The sequence below is a fragment of the Chionomys nivalis genome, chromosome 11, assembly GCF_950005125.1.
Source record: "Chionomys nivalis chromosome 11, mChiNiv1.1, whole genome shotgun sequence".
In the NCBI taxonomy this organism is placed as follows: domain Eukaryota; kingdom Metazoa; phylum Chordata; class Mammalia; order Rodentia; family Cricetidae; genus Chionomys; species Chionomys nivalis.
In genome coordinates this window covers 31995383-32014336 of record NC_080096.1, presented here as the reverse complement: position 1 = coordinate 32014336, position 18954 = coordinate 31995383, and the positions used below count along the sequence as shown (strand labels likewise).

At 53.2% G+C, this 18954-nt stretch overlaps 2 protein-coding genes across 4 annotated transcripts in view; one reads left to right on the top strand and one right to left on the bottom strand.

Moving 5' to 3' along the window:
* Positions 1-787: 787 nt before the first annotated feature.
* Hyi (hydroxypyruvate isomerase (putative)) lies at positions 788-3413 on the top strand. 2 transcript variants are annotated; one of them, XM_057783518.1, is made up of 8 exons: positions 788-1007; positions 1079-1190; positions 2300-2414; positions 2548-2626; positions 2712-2761; positions 2852-2921; positions 3017-3151; positions 3259-3413. In XM_057783518.1, the coding sequence occupies exons 1-8, from the start codon at positions 809-811 to the stop codon at positions 3330-3332; spliced, it is 834 nt and encodes a 277-aa protein (XP_057639501.1). In that variant the 5' UTR covers positions 788-808; the 3' UTR covers positions 3333-3413. The 2 variants fall into 2 exon arrangements, with proteins under 2 accessions (XP_057639501.1, XP_057639502.1); XM_057783519.1 differs by lacking the exon at positions 1079-1190.
* Szt2 (SZT2 subunit of KICSTOR complex) overlaps positions 3381-18954 on the bottom strand; it is a 47161-nt gene continuing 31587 nt past the window's right edge. The window contains exons 43-72 of one of the 2 annotated variants that reach the window (XM_057783515.1): positions 18250-18402; positions 18061-18163; positions 17866-17971; positions 17666-17777; positions 16655-16773; positions 16378-16542; positions 16103-16187; positions 15788-15952; positions 15519-15686; positions 15058-15191; positions 14509-14675; positions 14145-14242; positions 13930-14062; positions 13613-13743; positions 13422-13522; positions 13171-13347; positions 12730-12997; positions 12551-12630; positions 12342-12467; positions 12039-12238; positions 9854-9944; positions 9402-9482; positions 9249-9323; positions 6910-7123; positions 6406-6559; positions 6132-6254; positions 5617-6022; positions 5378-5494; positions 4269-4337; positions 3381-4122 (exon numbers count right to left, since the gene is read on the bottom strand). In XM_057783515.1, coding sequence (XP_057639498.1) covers positions 3979-4122; positions 4269-4337; positions 5378-5494; positions 5617-6022; positions 6132-6254; positions 6406-6559; positions 6910-7123; positions 9249-9323; positions 9402-9482; positions 9854-9944; positions 12039-12238; positions 12342-12467; positions 12551-12630; positions 12730-12997; positions 13171-13347; positions 13422-13522; positions 13613-13743; positions 13930-14062; positions 14145-14242; positions 14509-14675; positions 15058-15191; positions 15519-15686; positions 15788-15952; positions 16103-16187; positions 16378-16542; positions 16655-16773; positions 17666-17777; positions 17866-17971; positions 18061-18163; positions 18250-18402 — 4265 coding nt within the window. In that variant the 3' untranslated portion in view covers positions 3381-3978. The remainder of the gene's footprint in view (positions 4123-4268; positions 4338-5377; positions 5495-5616; positions 6023-6131; positions 6255-6405; positions 6560-6909; positions 7124-9248; positions 9324-9401; positions 9483-9853; positions 9945-12038; positions 12239-12341; positions 12468-12550; positions 12631-12729; positions 12998-13170; positions 13348-13421; positions 13523-13612; positions 13744-13929; positions 14063-14144; positions 14243-14508; positions 14676-15057; positions 15192-15518; positions 15687-15787; positions 15953-16102; positions 16188-16377; positions 16543-16654; positions 16774-17665; positions 17778-17865; positions 17972-18060; positions 18164-18249; positions 18403-18954) is intronic. The other variant, XM_057783516.1, reaches the window with a different exon arrangement.

Below are 18954 nucleotides of genomic sequence, written 5' to 3'. Positions count from 1 at the left end.
GATTGGCCCAGGTTGGCTGCCCTTGGATGTCTTTCTGTGACCCAATCAGTGGAGGCGGAGACTGCCTCACTCCCAGCTGCTTACCGCCCTTACCCTGGTACAGCTGTTTCTTTTATGGACAAACATCTAGAACTGGCAAGCTCTGTGATGGACATCGTTATAAAGGGAATCTTAAAAATAAGATGGGGACCCAGAGGTGCTCCTACAGTGCACATACACACACACACACACACACACACCCCATCCACAACAACATGAAGATAATTATGGGCTGTCTAAGTGTGCAGTGCAACAATAAGCAGCGATTGGCACGACTTTGAAGAGTATGGAAGAACACGGAGGAATGTTAATAGACTCGTTTGGAAAAAGATAGGCTATAAAACTATATACAGCATGATCCGAATTTTCTCAGAAAAAGAAACTGCTCACTTAGTGTTTAGTCTTTAAGGGAAAACCAAAGGGCTAGCCGTGTGAAGACTGCTGGTATAAAGATCCGAGTGTGGTGGAGGTAGGCCTGTAATCCCATAGGAGGCTGAGGCAGGAGGATGACGGCGGGAGACCTGGGCCAGCATATGTGACATAGTGAGACTCTGACTCAAATAAAGCTATTTGCTCATAACTTTCTAGCGTTACTTAGCGAAAAGCTACATTCTTTTCTTCCACCAGGCGATTCGTTCAGACATCCACCTCCCTTTGTTTGAACTGGACTGGGACTTTGGCTTCCAGTGCGGTCGCTGCTAGGGCGGCCTGGCTCCGCCCTTCGCCAGTTACCGAGCTTCCTGACCCATAGCCGCCTCCTTCCGCCCAAATGGCTCCGCTACGCTTCTCGGCCAACGTTTCATGGCTGTTCCCGGAGCTCCCCGGGCTGCCCGAGCGGCTGCAGGCCGCGGGCCGTGCGGGCTTCGAGGCGGCCGAGGTGGCCTGGCCGTACGCCGAGCCGCCCCAGGCGCTGGCAAGCGCTGCACGGGCCGCGGGGCTAAGGCTGGTGCTCATCAACACGCCGCGGGGTGCGCACAGGGGCGGGGAGTGGCCGGGCTGCGGGGAGCCAAGCCCGCACTAACGCTGGTTCTCTCCGCAGGAGACCAAGAGAAGGGGGAGATGGGGCTGGGGGCCGTCCCCGGGAGACAGGCGGCCTTCCGAGAGGGGCTGGAGCAGGCTGTGCTGTACGCCAAGGCTCTGGGCTGCCCCAGGTACCCTGCCCTGCCCTCCCTTGACCTCGGGCCAGGTCGGGAGAAGCCCCGCGTCTGTGGGCTAGGGCATTTGCAGACTGCTTTTTGTATTTCGTGTGTCATTCTGTATACCACGCTCTCAGGCTCACCTCACATGCTGGGTGCTGGGGTCTGATGAGGGAGCTTAAAAAGGATGAGAAAGCTGGGGTCTGGGGGTGAGGATGAGGGGCAGCGCGGTTTGCAGATAGCGATGCAGGTAATGAAACTAGCAGGCCCACACATCCGATTTATAGGGAGAGGTCCACTCTTCAGGCAAGGAGGCTGTCCCTGCCAGAGGACAGTTGTTGAGGCCAGTTCAGTTAATGAGGCCGGAGGTGGTGAACACTAAGTTCCAAGGGCCTGGACGCCTGCAGGGCCTGTGGGAATTTGGATGTTGTTGAGATGAGGAGCCTCAAAATGGGACTAATGTCAAACCCCAGAGGTCAAGAGGTGCTGGGAAGCAAATGGCAGCAGGAGGCTCATTATCAGTCAACAGTAGGGACAGAAAGCATTTGGGAGGAGGTTACGATGTGAAGCAGGGTTAAGCAACAAGGACTGTTTAAAAGGGGCAAGGGTTAAAATCCTCTTTAAAAGGTAAGCCTCCGGGCTGAAGAGATGGCTCAGCAGTTAAGAGCACTTGTTCTCTTGCAGAGGACCTGGGCTGGGTTGCCAGTACCCACATGGCAGCTCACAATCAAGTGGCGGGGCAACCCCAAGAGCACCAGGCACACACATGGTACACACAGATACATGCAAGCAAGATGCTAGTACACTAATAAATTTTAAAATTGTGGAAAAAAAGAAAAGTGAGTCTCAGGCATGCTATGAGCTGCACAGGAACAAGGGAGAGGCGAGGTTAAGAGTCCAGGAGGGAATCAGAGATAGGCAGAGGCCCCATGGGCTGACTGCAAGAGGACATGGGTGACTTGCCTTGGGCTGACACACAGCTGTGGAGGCTGCTGGGATGTCTGGGTATATGCCTTAAATGGTCTGAAGACCTGGGTGATGGGGGAGGCTGGTACCATCAGAGAGCACCCAGAAGACACACAGGGACTTGAGGGCATGAGCCCTCCCCACAACCTTCTCTACAGGATCCACCTGATGGCTGGCCGAGTACCCCCCGGGGCTGACGGAGCAGCAGTCAAGGCGGAGATGGAGACAGTGTTTCTGGAGAACCTGAGGCATGCGGCTGGGGTTTTGGCTCAGGTGAGAGAGTAAGGGGGTACACGGTGGGGACTGGGCACACTGGGTGAGGTACAAAGCTGAGCAGGAGCACAGGTCAGAGGAACAGATGAGGTTGTTTACCAGTGATCCTTGACAGCCTCCAACATGGTTCTAGGAGAACCTCGTGGGACTGCTGGAGCCCATTAACACCCGAATCACGGACCCCCAGTACTTCCTGGATACACCCCAGCAGGGTAGGACTCTAGTCCTGTGCCACCCCCTTTCTTTAATTCACACGTCCCAAAGCCTCATGGCTTTCTTCCTGGCTTTCCCCCACAGCGGCAGCCATCCTGCAGAAGGTTGGGAGACCCAATCTTCAGTTGCAAATGGTGAGTAGAAGACGGGTGCTTCTCCAGGTCCTGTCTTCCAGTCTGGGGAGACTGTGGCAGACACCTGCGGGTTTGACGTTCTCTCCCCAGGACGTGTTCCACTGGCAGATCATGGATGGGAATCTGACAGGAAATATCAGGAAGTTCCTGCCCATTGTTGGTGAGGGCTCCCCCTACCAAGCTCCCTCCTGGCCTGATGCTGTTTCTTATGATTGCTTCCTTTCTCATCCCTTGTCCCTCCTCATCTGTTCCCAGGGCATGTGCAGGTGGCACAGGTCCCAGACCGAGGGGAGCCAGGAAGCTCAGGAGAGCTGGACTTTTCTTACCTGTTCCAGCTGCTAGAAGATGAAGGTTACCAAGGATTTGTGGGCTGCGAGTATCGGCCTCAAGGTGAGGCTCCCTGGTACTTGGGGAAGGGGTCATTGGAGGGACAGATGTTGGACGGGGGCTGTCCTTTCCTTATGGGTCGAGATGGCATTACCTCTCTTTCATTGCAGGAGACACGGTGGAGGGTCTGAGCTGGCTACGCTCATACTGGGACAGACGGGGCCACCCACGGAGCGGCCAGTAGAATTTGATAGGCACCTGCATGCTGCCCTGGGGCTCCTCTGAATTAAAGACGCACTGGGCATTTTCATGTGTATATTACAGGGGCGGGGGACACACAGTGTCGAATGCTTCAATGTCTCTGGGTTAATTCCCTCCTACTGAGAAGGGACACACAGCTCAAGCTCAAATCCTCCAGTCGGTGCCAGGGTTGCTGTGTATACACAGAGCTTCTCGGCCCTCCTTATCTACAGACAAGGAACCAAAGGTCCAGTGGGGGTGGGAGGTAAACTCTGGTCACAGGTGTCTGAGAGGCAGGGCCAAGATTAGAGCCAGTGTCTTATCGCAAGAGTAATGTTCAACAGTGATGGCCAAGTGAGAGCAAAGACCAGAGGGCCAAGGATGCAGGTTGCACACAGTGACAACTCTGAGTCAGGTGCTCTAAGGGATGAGTGCTTGCCAGTTCACGTGAAGCTCCCTGGGGCCCCACCAGCTGGGCAGGAAGGAGGGTGGTCCCTGTTGCCAGACTGTAGCCGCAGTTCCCCAGACAGTCACAATCCTTGCTGTCACTGTGTCTGAGGACTAGGGGTTCATAAATGCCGGTCTGTCGTGCCTCAAATGGCATGCTTATAGATTCACAGTTCAACCAATGAAGTCAGTAGTCCACTTTCTCAGAGGAGGCGGGTCCAGAGGGTGAAACAGGCTGTGTTGATGACAGATTCCAAGTGGTGATAGGTAGAGACCAGCTGGGCTGGGGGGCTCTCACTGTCCTGGGGCTGCACCGGGAAGGGTTCTCGGAAAACCACCGTCAGAGACTGTGGGGAATAAGACAGAGGAGCAGTGGTGAGAGGCGCGTGGGGGGACAGAGAGCTAGCTGCAGAAGGAGGGAGCCTACTCTTAGAGGGCTGACTCGAGTACTTGGGGTACAGCTCCCGTGAAGTCTCTTGCCCTTTGTTCTCACCGTCTTTCCCAAGTGTGAGTCCAGAAACACTAACACAAAACAGTCGGTGAACTTCTGATTCAGCACAACCTGAAGCAACAGATACAAAAGAAGAGGGGGTGAGGCTTGTCTCACAGTGGGTGTGAACCCTCTGCAGGGCTTCTTGCAGAGCAGGAGGGTGAGGTTCCTTTTGTCACACGTCTGAGCCTATCTGCGAGCCTGGGTCACTCAGGATGGTATTGCCACACTGGGCCTCAACCCTGCCTGTCAGAGCCCTGTCAGGATCTTCTAGAGGACATGGCAGGGAAGCCAATCAGGGAAGGGCAGTTCTAGACACCTGGCACAACCCTCCAGCAGTTCCAGGTCTCCTACTGCCTCCTGACGTCGGCTGCTCCTAGCACTCAGCTCTGGATCTACCACTGGGTGATTTCCCCTTGGGGCTTCTGTACCACCTACTAATGTGGCTGTGGCCCCTCTCTCTCTTGACCCCACATGTCCACACACCCCCTGGATGACAGGCTCAACTTGCCCCAAGAACTCATCGCCCTTCCTCTGTCCCACTCCAGCTTCAGCGCTCCCATCACCGGCACCCCAAACGCCCCTCTGCCTGCCCCACTGTAGTCTTGGCTTCTCTGGATGACCTGTGGTATAGCAGAGACAAATCTTGCTCCAGGCCCACTCCTCCTCCTCTCATTCGCGGTCTTCCTAACCACAGCTGCGCCATCTTCTCATCTCTTTAGTTTCCCATGCATACACTCATCACTATCACTTTCTCGCTTCCTGTCCTTCACAGCTGTGTCTTCACGCCCGCGTGCACAGCATCCACCTTCTGGGATATTGCTGAGACACAGATCCCCAGACAGTGGAGGGTGAGCACCTGTGTTTCAGTCGGTCGAGGGCCACACTTGCTGTCTGGGACCTCACGCCAAGGCATGTCACTTCCCAGCAATTATGCACTCGGGCTCACTACCCACTGCTCAGGGTTTTAAAGGCTACCAGTGTGGCCCAACTCCAGCAAGACAACAGAAATCAGAGCCTGTTTGCTAAGCCTGGGCTCCCTGAATGGTTCTATAATGTCAGATGAGGATCTCTGCGGCTTTTCTCTGTAGAGTGAGGACAACAGGACTCACCAGGTACTGGGTTCCCATGTCCGGGCTCTGAAAATGGCGGCAGCTTTGGGGGAATCTACTCAGGAGAACCTTGATGAGGCTCTGGTACCAGGAGACCGTCATGGACAGGAAGCAGTCCTGGGGAGGGGTCACAGCCCTGAGCCTACAACTCCAGAGTCACCCAAGATTCCTTCCCTCCCACCGAGTCACCTATGGAACGCTGAAAGCGATGCTGGCCCTCGTGGAGTCAGGTCTCTTACCAGCTGGGGGTCAATGTCCGCAATGGACTTGGCGTGGACTGCCTCCAGGAGCTCCTCCAGCTCTGCCAGGGCCAGGCGCCCCCCTAGTCTTAGCCGGTCAGGCCCTGCTGGCTCCAGCAGGAAGAGGCGCTTCCAGAGGGTATCCCGCCGGCAATGCCCACCAGCCAACCTAACCAGCTGAGCCAGACGTGCCCGGGCCATACCCACTTCTGTGGCCAGTGGCGGGAACACAGGAGCTGGCCCTGGGGTCAGCATAATCCCTGATGCCTCCCCAGGGCTACCAACCAAGCTCCCAGGAGCCTCTGGCTCAGGGGGAAGCCTGGATGGTTTCCGGAATCTGCGCATGTCAGCAGTGAGTCTTGGGAAGAGTTCTCGTTGGCTGGTGAGCACCACGAAGAACTGAAGCCTAGGGAAGGGAAGGGGCAGGAGAGTGGGAAAGCGTCACAGCCACGGACTTCTGGATAGGAGCAGACGGCAATCTGAGAAATGGGTACATTTGAGGTAAGAGATCTGACCTCAGAACATGTCGCTCAGCTTCTCCTTGCTCCTCAAAGGGTGCAGCAGAGTGACAGACAAGCAGAGACACATCAAAGTCATCCTGATGGCGAAGTCCCTCAGAGTCCAGATAGGAACCAGAGCTGCATAGTTGGGGTGGGGAGATGTCAATTCCGAGGCTCTAATAAAACCAGTCCCAACCCTTGTACCCAAGAAAACGTATCTTCCTACTCCAACTGTGGCCCCAACCTCAGCCCTACCAGGCGTGTGCTGGAAGCTGCCTCCTAGCTTTACCTGTGCCATGCTGACACCAGGGCATATTCGTTATGCTCTAGGCCACCGGGCCGGGCCATTCGCAGTGGCTTCATGTGGTAAGAGCTGGCATGGTCGGCCACATAGTTGTACAGCTGGTGGGCAGCAATGAGTGGGGTGGGAAGCTCCAGTGTCCCTATGGGGCAAGTTACAGGAGAAAGAGACACAAGTCTGGGATAAGCAAAGCTGGGCAGGTGGGGGAGGAGGCCAGAGGATGGGAATACTAAGGTTTTGCTTCCTTGGGGAGCTCCCAAGGTTCTGTGGAATGTTGTTGAGATGGGATAAAATGTCCAGAAGAGAGGGCAGAGTAACTCCAGACACAGGGCCTTCATTCAGGTGCGGAACCAGCTGTGAAAAACTTAAAAGACAAAGGCCGAAAGAATGGACACGGCACAAGGGAAATGAGCAATTCATGGCCTTACCAGGCTAGGCCTGGCCATGTGACTGCTCAATTTTAGCCTCACTGGCTTGCCCTTGGGCACTGACCTTGGTAAATGTGATTGCGGCCGAAGTGGGGTCCATCAGGGTGGTGAGCCAGGAAATGCTGCAGGAAGGTGGTGAGGTGGTAGCCATGGCACAGCACCAGGTGGGCACCGAGCACATGCTGGTGCACGAGGCGCAGGTGGAAGTCATAGCTGAAGGAGTGCACATGCATCAGGTCACGGACCTTGTCACACTCCTCTGTGAAGAGCATGGACAGCTGGGGAGCGACAGGAGGAGGAGGAGCTGGGGTTAGGGTGTGGGAGCACACACTGTCCAATCCATTCTTCCCTCCTGGGCAGAGAGTAAGTTTGGCAGCACTTCCTGTTGCTGTGGACCCAGAACTCCCTCCGCCAGAACAGCTTCTATGGGGAACCTTCCCCTTAACACTCTGTGTTGTTCCTCCCTGGTTATATGGATCCGGGGCCACTCGGGTAGCTAATTCAAGTCTGACACAGACTCAGCAATGCAGCAGAGGCTAACTGATGGTCTCCCATGTATTTGCCAGTGACCATTCTAAATGTAGGGAAACAGACACAGACCCTTGCCTTCAAGAAGCTTATATAAGTTAGCTAGATGGGGACAATAGACAATACGTGGAATAAATAATTACAAAGCACTAGAAGATACAGAACATCAGGTGAAGATCAAGGAAAGCCAGATGTTTATCTATCAGAAAGTCTTCACCTGCCTTTCCCAGGGATAGTACGCTTTCTCCTCTGCACTCCGTACCTACGAGCCCTGGAAGGCTCCTCTGCCTGACACCCAACGCTACTGTTCACTAAAAAGCTTCCCCTGGGATACGCAGGGCCAGGCCAGGGTAGGCCTCCTCTGCCTCTGAGACTACCTGGCTGAATGAACTGGTGGTAGACTGAAGAGAGAGAGGGAACGAGGCAGAGATAAGGCAAAGCCCTCTCTTCATGGATCGCTCCAGCAATGGCATTAACAACAGGGTGTGTGCTGCTGGAATGGCAGACTTCACCTGGACACCTTGGGAGCATTAGTTGATAGAAGAGCAAACAAACACTAGGAGGGGGTAGACCAGCTGTGTGGGCCTGGTAAACCAGTCTCTAGGTGTCAGCTTCCTGACCTACCTTGGAGATAATGCACAGATCTCAGTCAGGGGCAGTGTGATGAGCCGAAATAGGTAAGGCTGAAATCAGTGTACAGAAACCTAGACTTCAACCAATCTGCCATTGATGAGTTGTGTATCCCAGAACAAAAGTACTTAATTTCTGTGACCTTCAGGCTCAGCACCTGCCTAGAATAAACTCTTTTTTCTCATACATGGAGAGGGTATTTAACAAACAAAGGCATCCTAAAGCAATTTAGACACTTGCACAAGATCAGCTCTTCCCTCCTCATGGCCTGTGAATCCTAGCAGTTGGGAGGTGGAGAGAGGAGGGTAAGGAGTACAGAGTCATCTTTGGCTACACAGTGAGCCCAGGACAGCTTGGGCTATATAAGACCCTTCTCAAAAACCCAAACTCAGAAGCCTGAGCAGGGTTAGAGATTAGAGAGAGCCTAGGCATCTCTGGAAATCAGGTAACAGGGAGCCGGAGGCAGTTAGGAGGAAGACCTCCAACCCCTCAGAAAAGCGTGAGTGAAGGCCCGCTAACCAAAGCTTCCATTTGAGCACGCTGGTCCAGGAAGGTTCCTGCACTATGCTTTTCTAGGTTGTGTTACCCTGTGACCTACCGTGACCTCGTATCTATGCTCAATGCTCAAAGCAAAGGCAACCATCTGGGGTTTGGTTTGAATCATCCAGGCATGGGGGTTCCCACAATAGAGAGGAGGCAGTCTTGACTGCACTGGGTCCCACTAGATCCTACTCTTAGAGGTACATGTGAACTTATGACAAGGTATGGGCCCTGTCGTGACATTTCTGGCAACCCAAAGAGTCAAACCAGACAAGCCAGGGCTTCAGGTTGCTGACCTTGCTTGCTCCTAGACTAACTGCACACTCCTGACTGCTTCCCTCCAGGGTGTCAAGGGCCTGCCTTGAGGCAGACTGACAGGACATAACAATGATCAAGTGCCAGTGTTGGTGACTACACTGGCAATGTCAACTGTCCCCAGTTTGCAGCAGACCAGGTCTTGCACGGCCCTGACCTGATGTGTCACATTACATACATGTGCTGGCACACGGCAGGACCATCTCTATAGCCTTTGTGCTACAGTTGAATGTAGCTTTGGATTTCCCAGGGTCAGACAGGAGAATGGTGCGGTCAGTACCTCGTCCACTACAAGGGTCATGAAACCATAGGGCCCACCATACAATGGTGTGGCAACGAGTGTACTTGAGTTCTCTGTCCACTCCACATTACCCTGTCCCCATCACATACCTGAGAGTTGACAGCCTGTCCCATTGGAATTCGGGAACATTCCAGAGCAAACTGTTTAACACAGAAGTAACAGCCCTGAAGAGAGGGTGAGATGAGATGAGGGGGGTATGAGAGGAAGGAGGAGCTCTCCCACTCTGTGCTCCCCGTTCTCACCTGGAATGTCAGCTCCATGAGGATGATGCCCCCAGGCAGTGCCCGCTGCAGGTGGTAGGTAGTGGCTGGGGTGCCAGTGCTCTGAAGAAAGAAAAGGGGACATGTGCTGAGGACTCACCAGTCTCAAGCCAACACAGCGGAGTCCTAGTCTAGGATCAGCCAATCAGTATAGGTTTTAGTACTGGTAATCTAGGAATTAGCCAATCAGTACAGGCTTTAGTACTGATAGTCCAGGAAACAGCCAATCAGTATTGGTTTTAGTTAGTTTAGGAATCAGCCAATCAGTACAGGCTTTAGTACTGGTAGTCTAGGAATCAGCCAATCAGTACAGGTTTTAGTACCGGTAGTCTAGTATCAGCCAATTGGTAAGTTAATCAGTCATTGATTTTGGGTACGGATGGGAACATAACTCAGGCCATTGCTGACTTTAGCATCATGTGACAATGAGTTACCTTAGGGCTCCCCTCAGTCTTGGCTTTAGGGAAGGAGAAGGAGCTGCGACCCTCTGTTCCAAGGACAGCCATAGCCCGTAGCCGGCTGGTGCTGCAGAGAAGGAAGAGATACAGAGGCTGAGTGAGGCTGGCCAGGGACTGAAAGTTCTGGTACCAGGCCATCTCACATGGACCTGTTTTACAGGCAAGAGTCAGGCCTGAGGAAGGATGACTTGCTCTGAGTGCCTCAGTAAGTATGGCTGGGGCTAGAGTCCACATCCAGACTGCAGGGCAGCTACTGCTGTCTGGCAAGTAAGCTATGTTCAGGGTGGGTACAGGGCTGGGAGGAGACCAGGCATCTTTCTTCATTACCTGGGAGAGAGATCTGCAGAGGGGAGGGAGAAGATGAGGCATGTCTGAAACCTTACTAGGAGATGCTGGATGGGTCCTCTAAGAGGGAAAGGTAGTTTTCTTTTAATTGGGGAATGGAAGCCCCACCGTTCTTGATCTTTATTTTTTTTTTTAAATTTGTATGTTTTGTATATGTGTGTGTGTATATGCATGTGATAAGTCTGCACTTGCTTGTGAAGGCCAGAAGAGGGCAACAGATTCCCTAGAACTGGAGTTGGTGTAAGTTGTCTAATGTGGTACTGGGAACTGAACCTGGGCCTTGTGGAAGGCAGCAAAAACTCCTAACAACTGAGCCATCTCTTCAGTTCCTTCTCGTTCTTAACTCAGAGCCAAGGAGAATGAGAAGCAGGGAAGGACTTTGAAAAGTCTGAAGGAGATGGTGGGTCCCATCTGTGGCTTCAAGGAGCAGAAATGCCAGGCCCGTGTTGGTAGGTGGTAATGGAGTGCCAATGATTGAAGAAAGGGAAGTGGGGGACAAGTTAGGGGCTTACCAGCCTTGAACCAGCATGTGGAGGACTCCCCTAGGGTCAGTAAACTCAGTACCCCACTCAGAACACTGGCGGTTCAGTCACTATCCACCATCTGCAGTGGGTGCTGCTCGGGGCATCTTTGCCGTGAAAGTGGCTTTCTGGTAGAAATGTTCCACTTCATCCTCAAAGAAGTACTATGAGGCTGAGCCATCACTAAAACTGCCGAGAAGGGAATGTTTGACTTTAAACTATGTTCTAGAAACATTTTTTAAAAAATTAGTGTCAAGGCCAGGCGGTGGTGGTGCACGCCTTTAATCCCAGCACTCGGGAGGCAGAGGCTGGTGGATCTCTGTGAGTTTGAGGTCAGCCAGGACAGGCTCAAAAGCTACAGAGAAACTGTCTAAAAAAAAAAAAAAAAAAAAAAAAAAAAAAAAAAACAAAAAAGAAGAAGCATGATTTTTCCTCACTGGCCACCTGAGAACAAGACAGGTCACCTGCAGATGCACTGAAGTCACTTATGTAAGTTCTAGCAGGATCCTCACTCTTGCTGCGTCTGCTCAAACTGCATGGTCTGATCTGAAAATACCAGTTCAATTTGTGCAGTCAGTGTTTCTGTCAGCACTCAAGGACACAGGGGTTCATTAAGTTGGACTAAGCACCCTTGAACAGATTATCAAGGTCTACACCATGAAAAGAGGTCATGCTAGTCTTTGTACACACACACACACACACACACACAAATTAAAACCAAAAATGCAGGCTCTGAATCAAGACAAGAAAGGTTGTTACAGAATTGCCAGGCTTAGGGTTGATGCTATGTAGTGACTGAGAGACAACAGGCTTCTTCCAGGACTCAGGCTGTTGGTACTGACCAGAGTTGAGCATGACTAAGAACAGGCCATAGTCAGGGGTACAAGTAGGACCAGTGCAGAGTGCTTTGGTGAAAATGGGCCGAGGTGAAGAGGTTAACACGAAGACCAAGACAGGAATCAATAAGACTCAGATTCAAAGGCTTAGGTGTGAATGTGAGATCTGCATGTATGGATATATGCAGACATGTAAAAGAAAGAGGTGTGGGTGGGCACAGCTTGGTGAGAACATGCAGTCTGTGCACGTGTTTGTGAGTTTTACAAACTGCATGAGATTTATAGGACATGCAGTAGCACATGAAACGTGTCTAAGGTCTTCATACATGTGTACCAGTGTGGTGAGCGAAGGTAAACATGGACTACCCCTGAGCTGTCAAGACAGGAGCCATATGAAGAAAGGAAGGCTGTGGGGCCTCATTCATGGGGGTTAAGTGCTTAGGGAAGGACCAGATTCACCTGCGGGTAGGTGATGGGGGCCGAAGCGGGACCAGCACAAAGCCGATGCTCTGTAGATACTGCACATATTGCTGCAGGAAGGCCAAGCTCAGCTCCTTCAGCCATGGCTCCTCTCGGGCTACTGGGGGAGGCACATCCAAGGATTCGCAGCTTGTGGGACCCTCTCGACCCCCAGATCCTGACTCAGGGCGATGTCGCCGCTGCAGGAATGGAAATTAAGGCTCTTATCTACTGACCACACTATAGGGATGAAGTGCAGGTCAGTGCTCGGCATGGGTCTCTGAGGAGAAAGCCAGGGCTCACCTGCCCCTCCGCAGGCACAGAAGTCTCTGGGGGTCCATGCAGCCAGGCAGCTGGGTCAAAGAGCAGAGCTGTCGCACAGTAATGCACCAACCGGGATGACTGCTTCAGGGTCTCCAGCTCCCCAGCCTGGGGACACAGGGCAGTAGCAGTGGGACAGTTGCCAAGGAAGGGTCAGAGGTATTGATGGAGAACGCAGGGGGGCTACTCACACTGATGGGCATGCTGGCTGGCGCAGACCGCTGCTGCCATGTTACAAACAGGTTCTCCATCTTCATCTGGCGCTCCAGCTCTGGGGGTGGGAGGCATCAGTAGAAGCCCTGGCAGCCGACCTCCTCTCCCTTCCAGTCTCCACAGGATCCTTCCCCATCACCTGGCCCACATTCCTCACCTTTTCGCTCGGTCATCTTGATTTCTAAGAACTGCTGCCCATGGTAGGTGACAGGATCTGGAGGCCTGGGCACAGGACCAACCGTGGAGCTGGGGCGAGCAGCTGTGATGTCCCTCAGGGCTTCATCAAAGGGAAATGTATCCAGGGGAAGGGGACCTCCACCACGAGAGGACCCATTGAGGCGGCCCTGTTCGCGACTCAGTGGAGGACTTGCATTCCGGATGAGGGTCTCTACGTCCATGGTCGGCAGCAAGAATGGGTTTGGCTCCTAAGAGGGATAGAGGATCACATCCGGCTCAAGCCCTTTTGACCTTGAACCCTTCCTCCCACGTCAGGGTTTCCTCTGGTGCCACCGCTGTCCCCAGACTGTCTCCCTTTCCCTGCTTCTTTTAACTGCCACTCAGTGGCCAGAACCAGCAGTGGGAGCTAGGCAGTAGGTACCTTTCCATCTCGCACAGGAAAATCCAACTGGCCACAGTGATGGAAGAGCCCGAGCTTCTGGCTGAGCAGACAGAAGATGAGATGGGCTCGTGCGTTCTGCCACTGCACAAGGCGGATCAGAGCTCGACCTAATGCTGCACCCAGGTCTGGAGCCCAGTTGTAAGTCAGCAGCTGTAGCTAGAGATAGGGGTCAGGATTAGTGAGGTTACAGAACTCCTCCACCCTACCCCAGCCCTTGACCACACACTTACCTTCTTGTCTATGACCTCGAGCAGTAAGAGCCTTTGCCGGGGAGCACCTCGTCCTGGGCTTCCATCTCCTCCTGACTCAAAGCGCTGAACAGCTTTGGCAGCTACAGGGAGGGGAGGGGAGGGGACGATGGGGGCTGAGGGCTGAGCCCCCACCCTACCCTCCCCCTGCAGGGCCTCACCCCCACCCTCACCCTGCTGGGTTGGTCTCCTCCACTGTGCGAAGTTCCTTCCCAGAAGAAGCAGGTGCCGCTCCACTGCTGGGCGGGGGGCCGGGCCCAGCTGCCCTGGGGAACAAGGGCTGAAGGTATCCTGCTCGGAACCTCTGTTAGGAGGAAGGAATGGGTAAGAGGGAAACTATTCCTGGCCCCATTCTCAGGTCTAGCCTGTACTTCCTGAGGCCTTGTGCCCACCTCTCCTAGCCCAGTGCCTAATGGTTTGGCTCACTCCAGCTGCCAGCTTTTAGGGCTCTGGGGAAGGCCATTTCAATCCTATCAGATCTCAAACTCACAAATGCTGCTCAAAGACACGGACACTGGTGTCTCCAGCCATGGAGATGGCTAGGGTGGTGAACTCTGACAGGATGGATGGGAGGAGGAACCGGGACACCATGTGTGTGGAGCTCCTGGACACCGAGGCACACCCTGGAAGACAGACGTCACTGCTGGGCTGCAGGATGGAAAGCAGGCCAAGGACTGAGGAATGGGAGAGGGACCCGGGTCTCACCAATCTGAACCATAAATCCCATCCAGCGCTGAATGACACGAGCAAACACAGGGTGCAGAGTCCCCACCTCGCCCTCCTCTAGCTGTGTTGTCCGGCGTCTAAAGGCAGAATAGGGGTTAGAATGCTACACTCATGGGACACATGGGTACCAGCACCATTCAGGGACTTCACACCTGGACACACCCTGACACCACACCACACACACACCACACTGTACCCCCCACACCCCATTATACCACACACACCACACCAAACCACACCACACATCACATCATACTATACCACACATACCATACCAACCATATCACACACATCACAAACACTACACCACACCACAACATACCACACCACACAACACACATACCTTTGTCTCTGGGCTCCGGAATCTGGGCCTGGTGCCCGCTCAGATCCACCTGGGGTCCGAACGTTCTCAGTTTTATGACGTCTCCGACCCCGAGTATCTTCTGGCCGATCCAGGACAATATCATCAGTTGTTTTGGGGGAGCCCAAATCTCCACCTTCTGTTTTACTCTAGCAACAATAGAGGGAGTGAGGACCAGCCATTAGGAAGAAGAAAGGGGAGACGGGGGCACTGTGAAGCAGAAATGAGCCTAGAGGGGTTAGAAGACTGAGGCCCAGTCCTGGGGTCAACAGTTAACTAAGGTCTGGGCAGGTTACTTAACTTTCCTGACTCATCTTCCTTGTGGGTAAAAGTGCTATTGCTTAGAGGGCTCCCATTTGAAACATAAAGGCAGTTGATAAGCTGGGACTCTCTAGCAAGGGGAGCCTCATATGTTATCCAAAGGACAGAGCAGTTTTATCTCAAAAGACAAGTGACAGGGTTATGGGGAGAGGGTTGGAGCAGCCAGGAGGCAGGCAGTTAGAAGCCAGCTTCACCACTTCCTTCCATTACCAGCATATCCCAGAAGCTTCGACGGCCGGCTCTGCTGGGTGGAGTCACAGGCTCCCCGGACACAGCGGTAGAGGGAAAGGTGCTAGCGCGGCAGGCAGGGCTCTTAGTTTCCAATGGTCCGCTTCTGAGACTTCCTGTGGACATTAAACACTGCAGGCTCCCATCACTGACTCTTTATAGAAAAGCTCACCCCCAGCCTGGTAAAACTGATGGTGTGTAGCTGCACATGCTTGAGAGACGAGCTCCTGAGGGTATCTTCCTCCTCAGGTGTGTGCTGGGGGCAGAGCAGCTGAGTGTATACACTTCTGCCACTGCCTCACCTTGAGGATGCACAGAGAGGTGATGGGCTTCTGTTTCTTTCTCTGAACCTCATGTCTGCACCCTTGTCCACTGCATGGTTCTGCCTTGATTTCTGACTTTCTCTGGATTCAGCATAGGAGTTGGGCTCTTGATCTGCATACCTGAAGGTAAGTCTTCTGTACACAGTGAAGCCGGCAGCAGTCTCAGCTCCATGATGGCGTCAGCCAGGGCCTGGCGAGCTGCAGCCCGGAGCTTCTCCTCCAGCTGTACGATGCTAATGTTCCCCTTTTCCCACACATCCAGTCGAAGCCGTGGGGACCCATCCTGAGCTGGAGGGGAAAGCTGGAGGTCACTTGTGGTGGATTCCACCCTGTCCCCACTCCTGCCTCACAGCACTGAGGGAACACTCCACCTCAGCAGGCTGTCTTACCTGAAGAACCATCTAACGTGTTTGGGCAGCGAATGACCTGAGTCAGCTGCTCAAATTCTTCCTCTCGAAGGGGGTCTGGAGGCCCCGGAGAGGAGGGGGGCCACAATGCTAGTGAGATGGGGGCTCCTCCTTCCTCCACAAAGGCTAGAGTGATGCAGGCAACTCCTGTAGAGAAATCCATAGGAAGGCTCAGATCTAGCACAGGCACACAGCCCCTCCCAGGCCCCTCCTCAGCAGCAAGGCTCCTTGGCCTGAAGGTGTAAAAACCCTTGCTCACACTTGCCTGTAGTCGAAGGCCTAAGCCCAGCAATTTACCTTTGCCACCAGTGCCCTGTCCACCAGGTTTGTTATACAAGTAGATGTCCAAGTCGGGGAGGCCGCCCTGTGGTGGGAGTGGATGCTGGGGAGAGAACAGCCATGAGCGCTAAGTGGGGAAGAGGGTACAGGCATGCATGGGAGCTCAGGGAGACATAGGCAGGTGGATGTACACAGGCCATGGGCAAAACCAGAGATGGAAGTATCTGTAGAAAAGTTACAGTCTGGTGTGCAGGGAACAGGGTACCGAATGTAGACGGGTAGGGCAATCTCACCTGGAAGTGGTTCCGGCTATTGCTGTCTGTGTACTTGGGTGAGTGCAGGAAGGTGAGTAAGTTTTGACGGAGGTACCAGGCCAAGGCCGGAAGCCAGGGTCTGCAGGATGGGGGCAGGGCCAGATGCAGCACCTCTGAGGGGAGGCTTCCAGGAGGTTGGATGAACTGCAAAGAGACAGAGCTGAAGGCATGGGTTCTTGACTACTCGTCCCGGCACACCCGTGTCCCCGGCACACCCGTGGCTGGATCTACAGAGGATATCAGAGAGGCAGCTGACCTCTACGTCAGCTGGGGTCAGCTTGCAGTTCCGAACCAGCATGACTGTGATGACATCCAGTGTGGCCTCATCCAGACGCCGACGCAGAACCCTCACCAATTCATCTGTGATTTCAGGACCTTGACAGAGCCATGTTAGAAAGGTGGGGGATATTGTTAGAGGATTCAGTCATCCTGAGTCCAGGCCTTAAGACCCTGACCACAACAATGGGACTGGATATAACCATACATGGCAGCTAAATGGAACCAGCAAAATTCTCGTTTTGTCAGTCTGCCCAACATGATTCTGGACACATAAATTTTACCTAAGATCCTCAAAGTCCTTACCCAAAGAATGGTAATTTTAATACCACCAATCCCAGAGCTGTGTAAAACTCCTCAAAGAGAAGTGTCCTAGCTAACTAGCTCTAACCACCAACTCGACACAGCCTAGAGTCATCTGAGAATCAAGTCTCAGTTGGGGGACTGCCCGGGTCAGATTGGTTTGTGGGCATATCTGTGGGAGACTGTCTTGGTTAGTAATTATTGTAAGAGGACCCAGGACATCCTCTGGGCAGGGAGTCATGGAGGGAAAAACCAGAATGCTAGGTAAGCATGAGCCGGTAAGTGAGCCAGCACCAGTGCTCTCTGTGGACTCAGCGTTGAGTTACTGTTGGGCTCCTGCTCTGATTTCCACTGTAAGCTGACATGAACTCCTAAGCTGCTTTACTTAGTGTTTTTTCACAGCAACAGAATGAAACTAGGGCAGTATGGAAGTCTTAGCCTGTGATCTGGTCCACATTACCTGGACACTTCGGCTTCAATGTAGCCCCACTGACCCATCATCTTCACCCAGTCCATCTCTGGTCTCATGCCAGTGGACCCAGCGGCTATCCTGCTCCTCTGCCACACTATACCTCAATCGGCTGTTTTGTCTCGCCCGGCTCCTACTCGAGCCAAGCCCAGAGCATAGCAAGCACTGGAGGATAGAGCCCGGGGCAGACAAGAGAGAAATACTTCTCAGAACCCTTACCTGCCTGCCCTACGCCATGCACCAGCAGCTGGATATGTCTGTCTACTTGGCCCACAGGGCGAACAGCATCAGGACTACGGCTGGAAGCCATGTCCAGGGGAGAACGAGGACCCTATAGGGATAACAACGGTCAGGGTTTGGCTCCAAAAAGCAAAGTATGAGGGGTGCATGGGGGCAACAGATGGTGGAAAGACACATACCAAGGAATCCTCAGAGGAGATGGGTTCTTGGCTTCGGGACAAAGCTAGGGATGGGGGCAGAGAATCCCCTTCCCATGGTCGGTCACTGCAAGATGTCTCCAGAAGCCTAGAAGAGAAAGGCAAGTTGTTTGGATATGTCTCCTCCCATGCCATCCCTGACTCAGGCTGTAACCCATGTTCTCAGGGGTCACGTACCGAAGATAGTACACAGCCTTTGTTGCTCGCTCTTGATAAACAAACATATTTTTCCGGTTCACTACAGAGAAGGCATTGAGCACAGAGCGCAGGGCCTGGATAGCTGGAATAATAACATGGGGTGAAGAAACTTCTTTCTCTAGATCTCCTACACACACCCCCGCCCGCCCTCTCATGCCAATCACATACCCCGAGAAACCCCCATGCTGGGTCCCATCTTGAGGCGTGAATGGACTCGGATCACAGTTCCCCATACAACGTCACAGGAGAAGTGGCCTGGGACAAACTGCATTGTGGCTGCTAGGTATCCTCGGGGAGCACAGCTCTCATCGGCAGTGTAATCTACAGAGACGGGCAGTATGGGTGACAAACAGGATACCCAAGCCTCAGCCTCCTTACCCTAGACTTCTTCCTCCGATCCTTCACCCCTGACATTCTCCCAAGGAAAGGTGAACATGGGGAGCAAGGAAGAGCTAGGCACAAGCACATTCTGAGAAAGCCAGGCTATGGTGCCGAGGCTTCTGGGACTGTCTTTGGGAGACTGGAAGGCGTTAAGGAGGGACATCAAGAAAGGCAATCCAGGGGGCTGGAGAGATGGCTCAGTGGTTAAGAGCATTGCTTGCTCTTCCAAAGGTCCTGAGTTCAATTCCCAGCAACCACATGGTGGCTCACAACCATCTGTAAAGAGGTCTGGCGCCCTCTTCTGGCCTTCAGGCATACACACAGACAGAATATTGTATAATAAATAAATAAATATAAAAAAAAAAAAAAAAAAAAAAAAGAAAGGCAATCCTAAAGGCGATGCCAAATGATTCTGGCTTATGATAACACATGAGAGTAGCCCCTGGTGTCACCAAAAGTTGTAGCAGTACCTCACTGAGAAACAAGTACGGA

Bases quoted from the DNA above. Each gene is read 5' to 3' on its own strand.
- Hyi (XM_057783518.1), top strand. From the start codon at position 809: ATGGCTCCGCTACGCTTCTCGGCCAACGTTTCATGGCTGTTCCCGGAG. The intron at 2,922-3,016 runs GTGAGGGCTCCC...ATCTGTTCCCAG, and splicing joins GAAGTTCCTGCCCATTGTTG to GGCATGTGCAGGTGGCACAG. The intron at 3,152-3,258 runs GTGAGGCTCCCT...CTTTCATTGCAG, and splicing joins CTGCGAGTATCGGCCTCAAG to GAGACACGGTGGAGGGTCTG.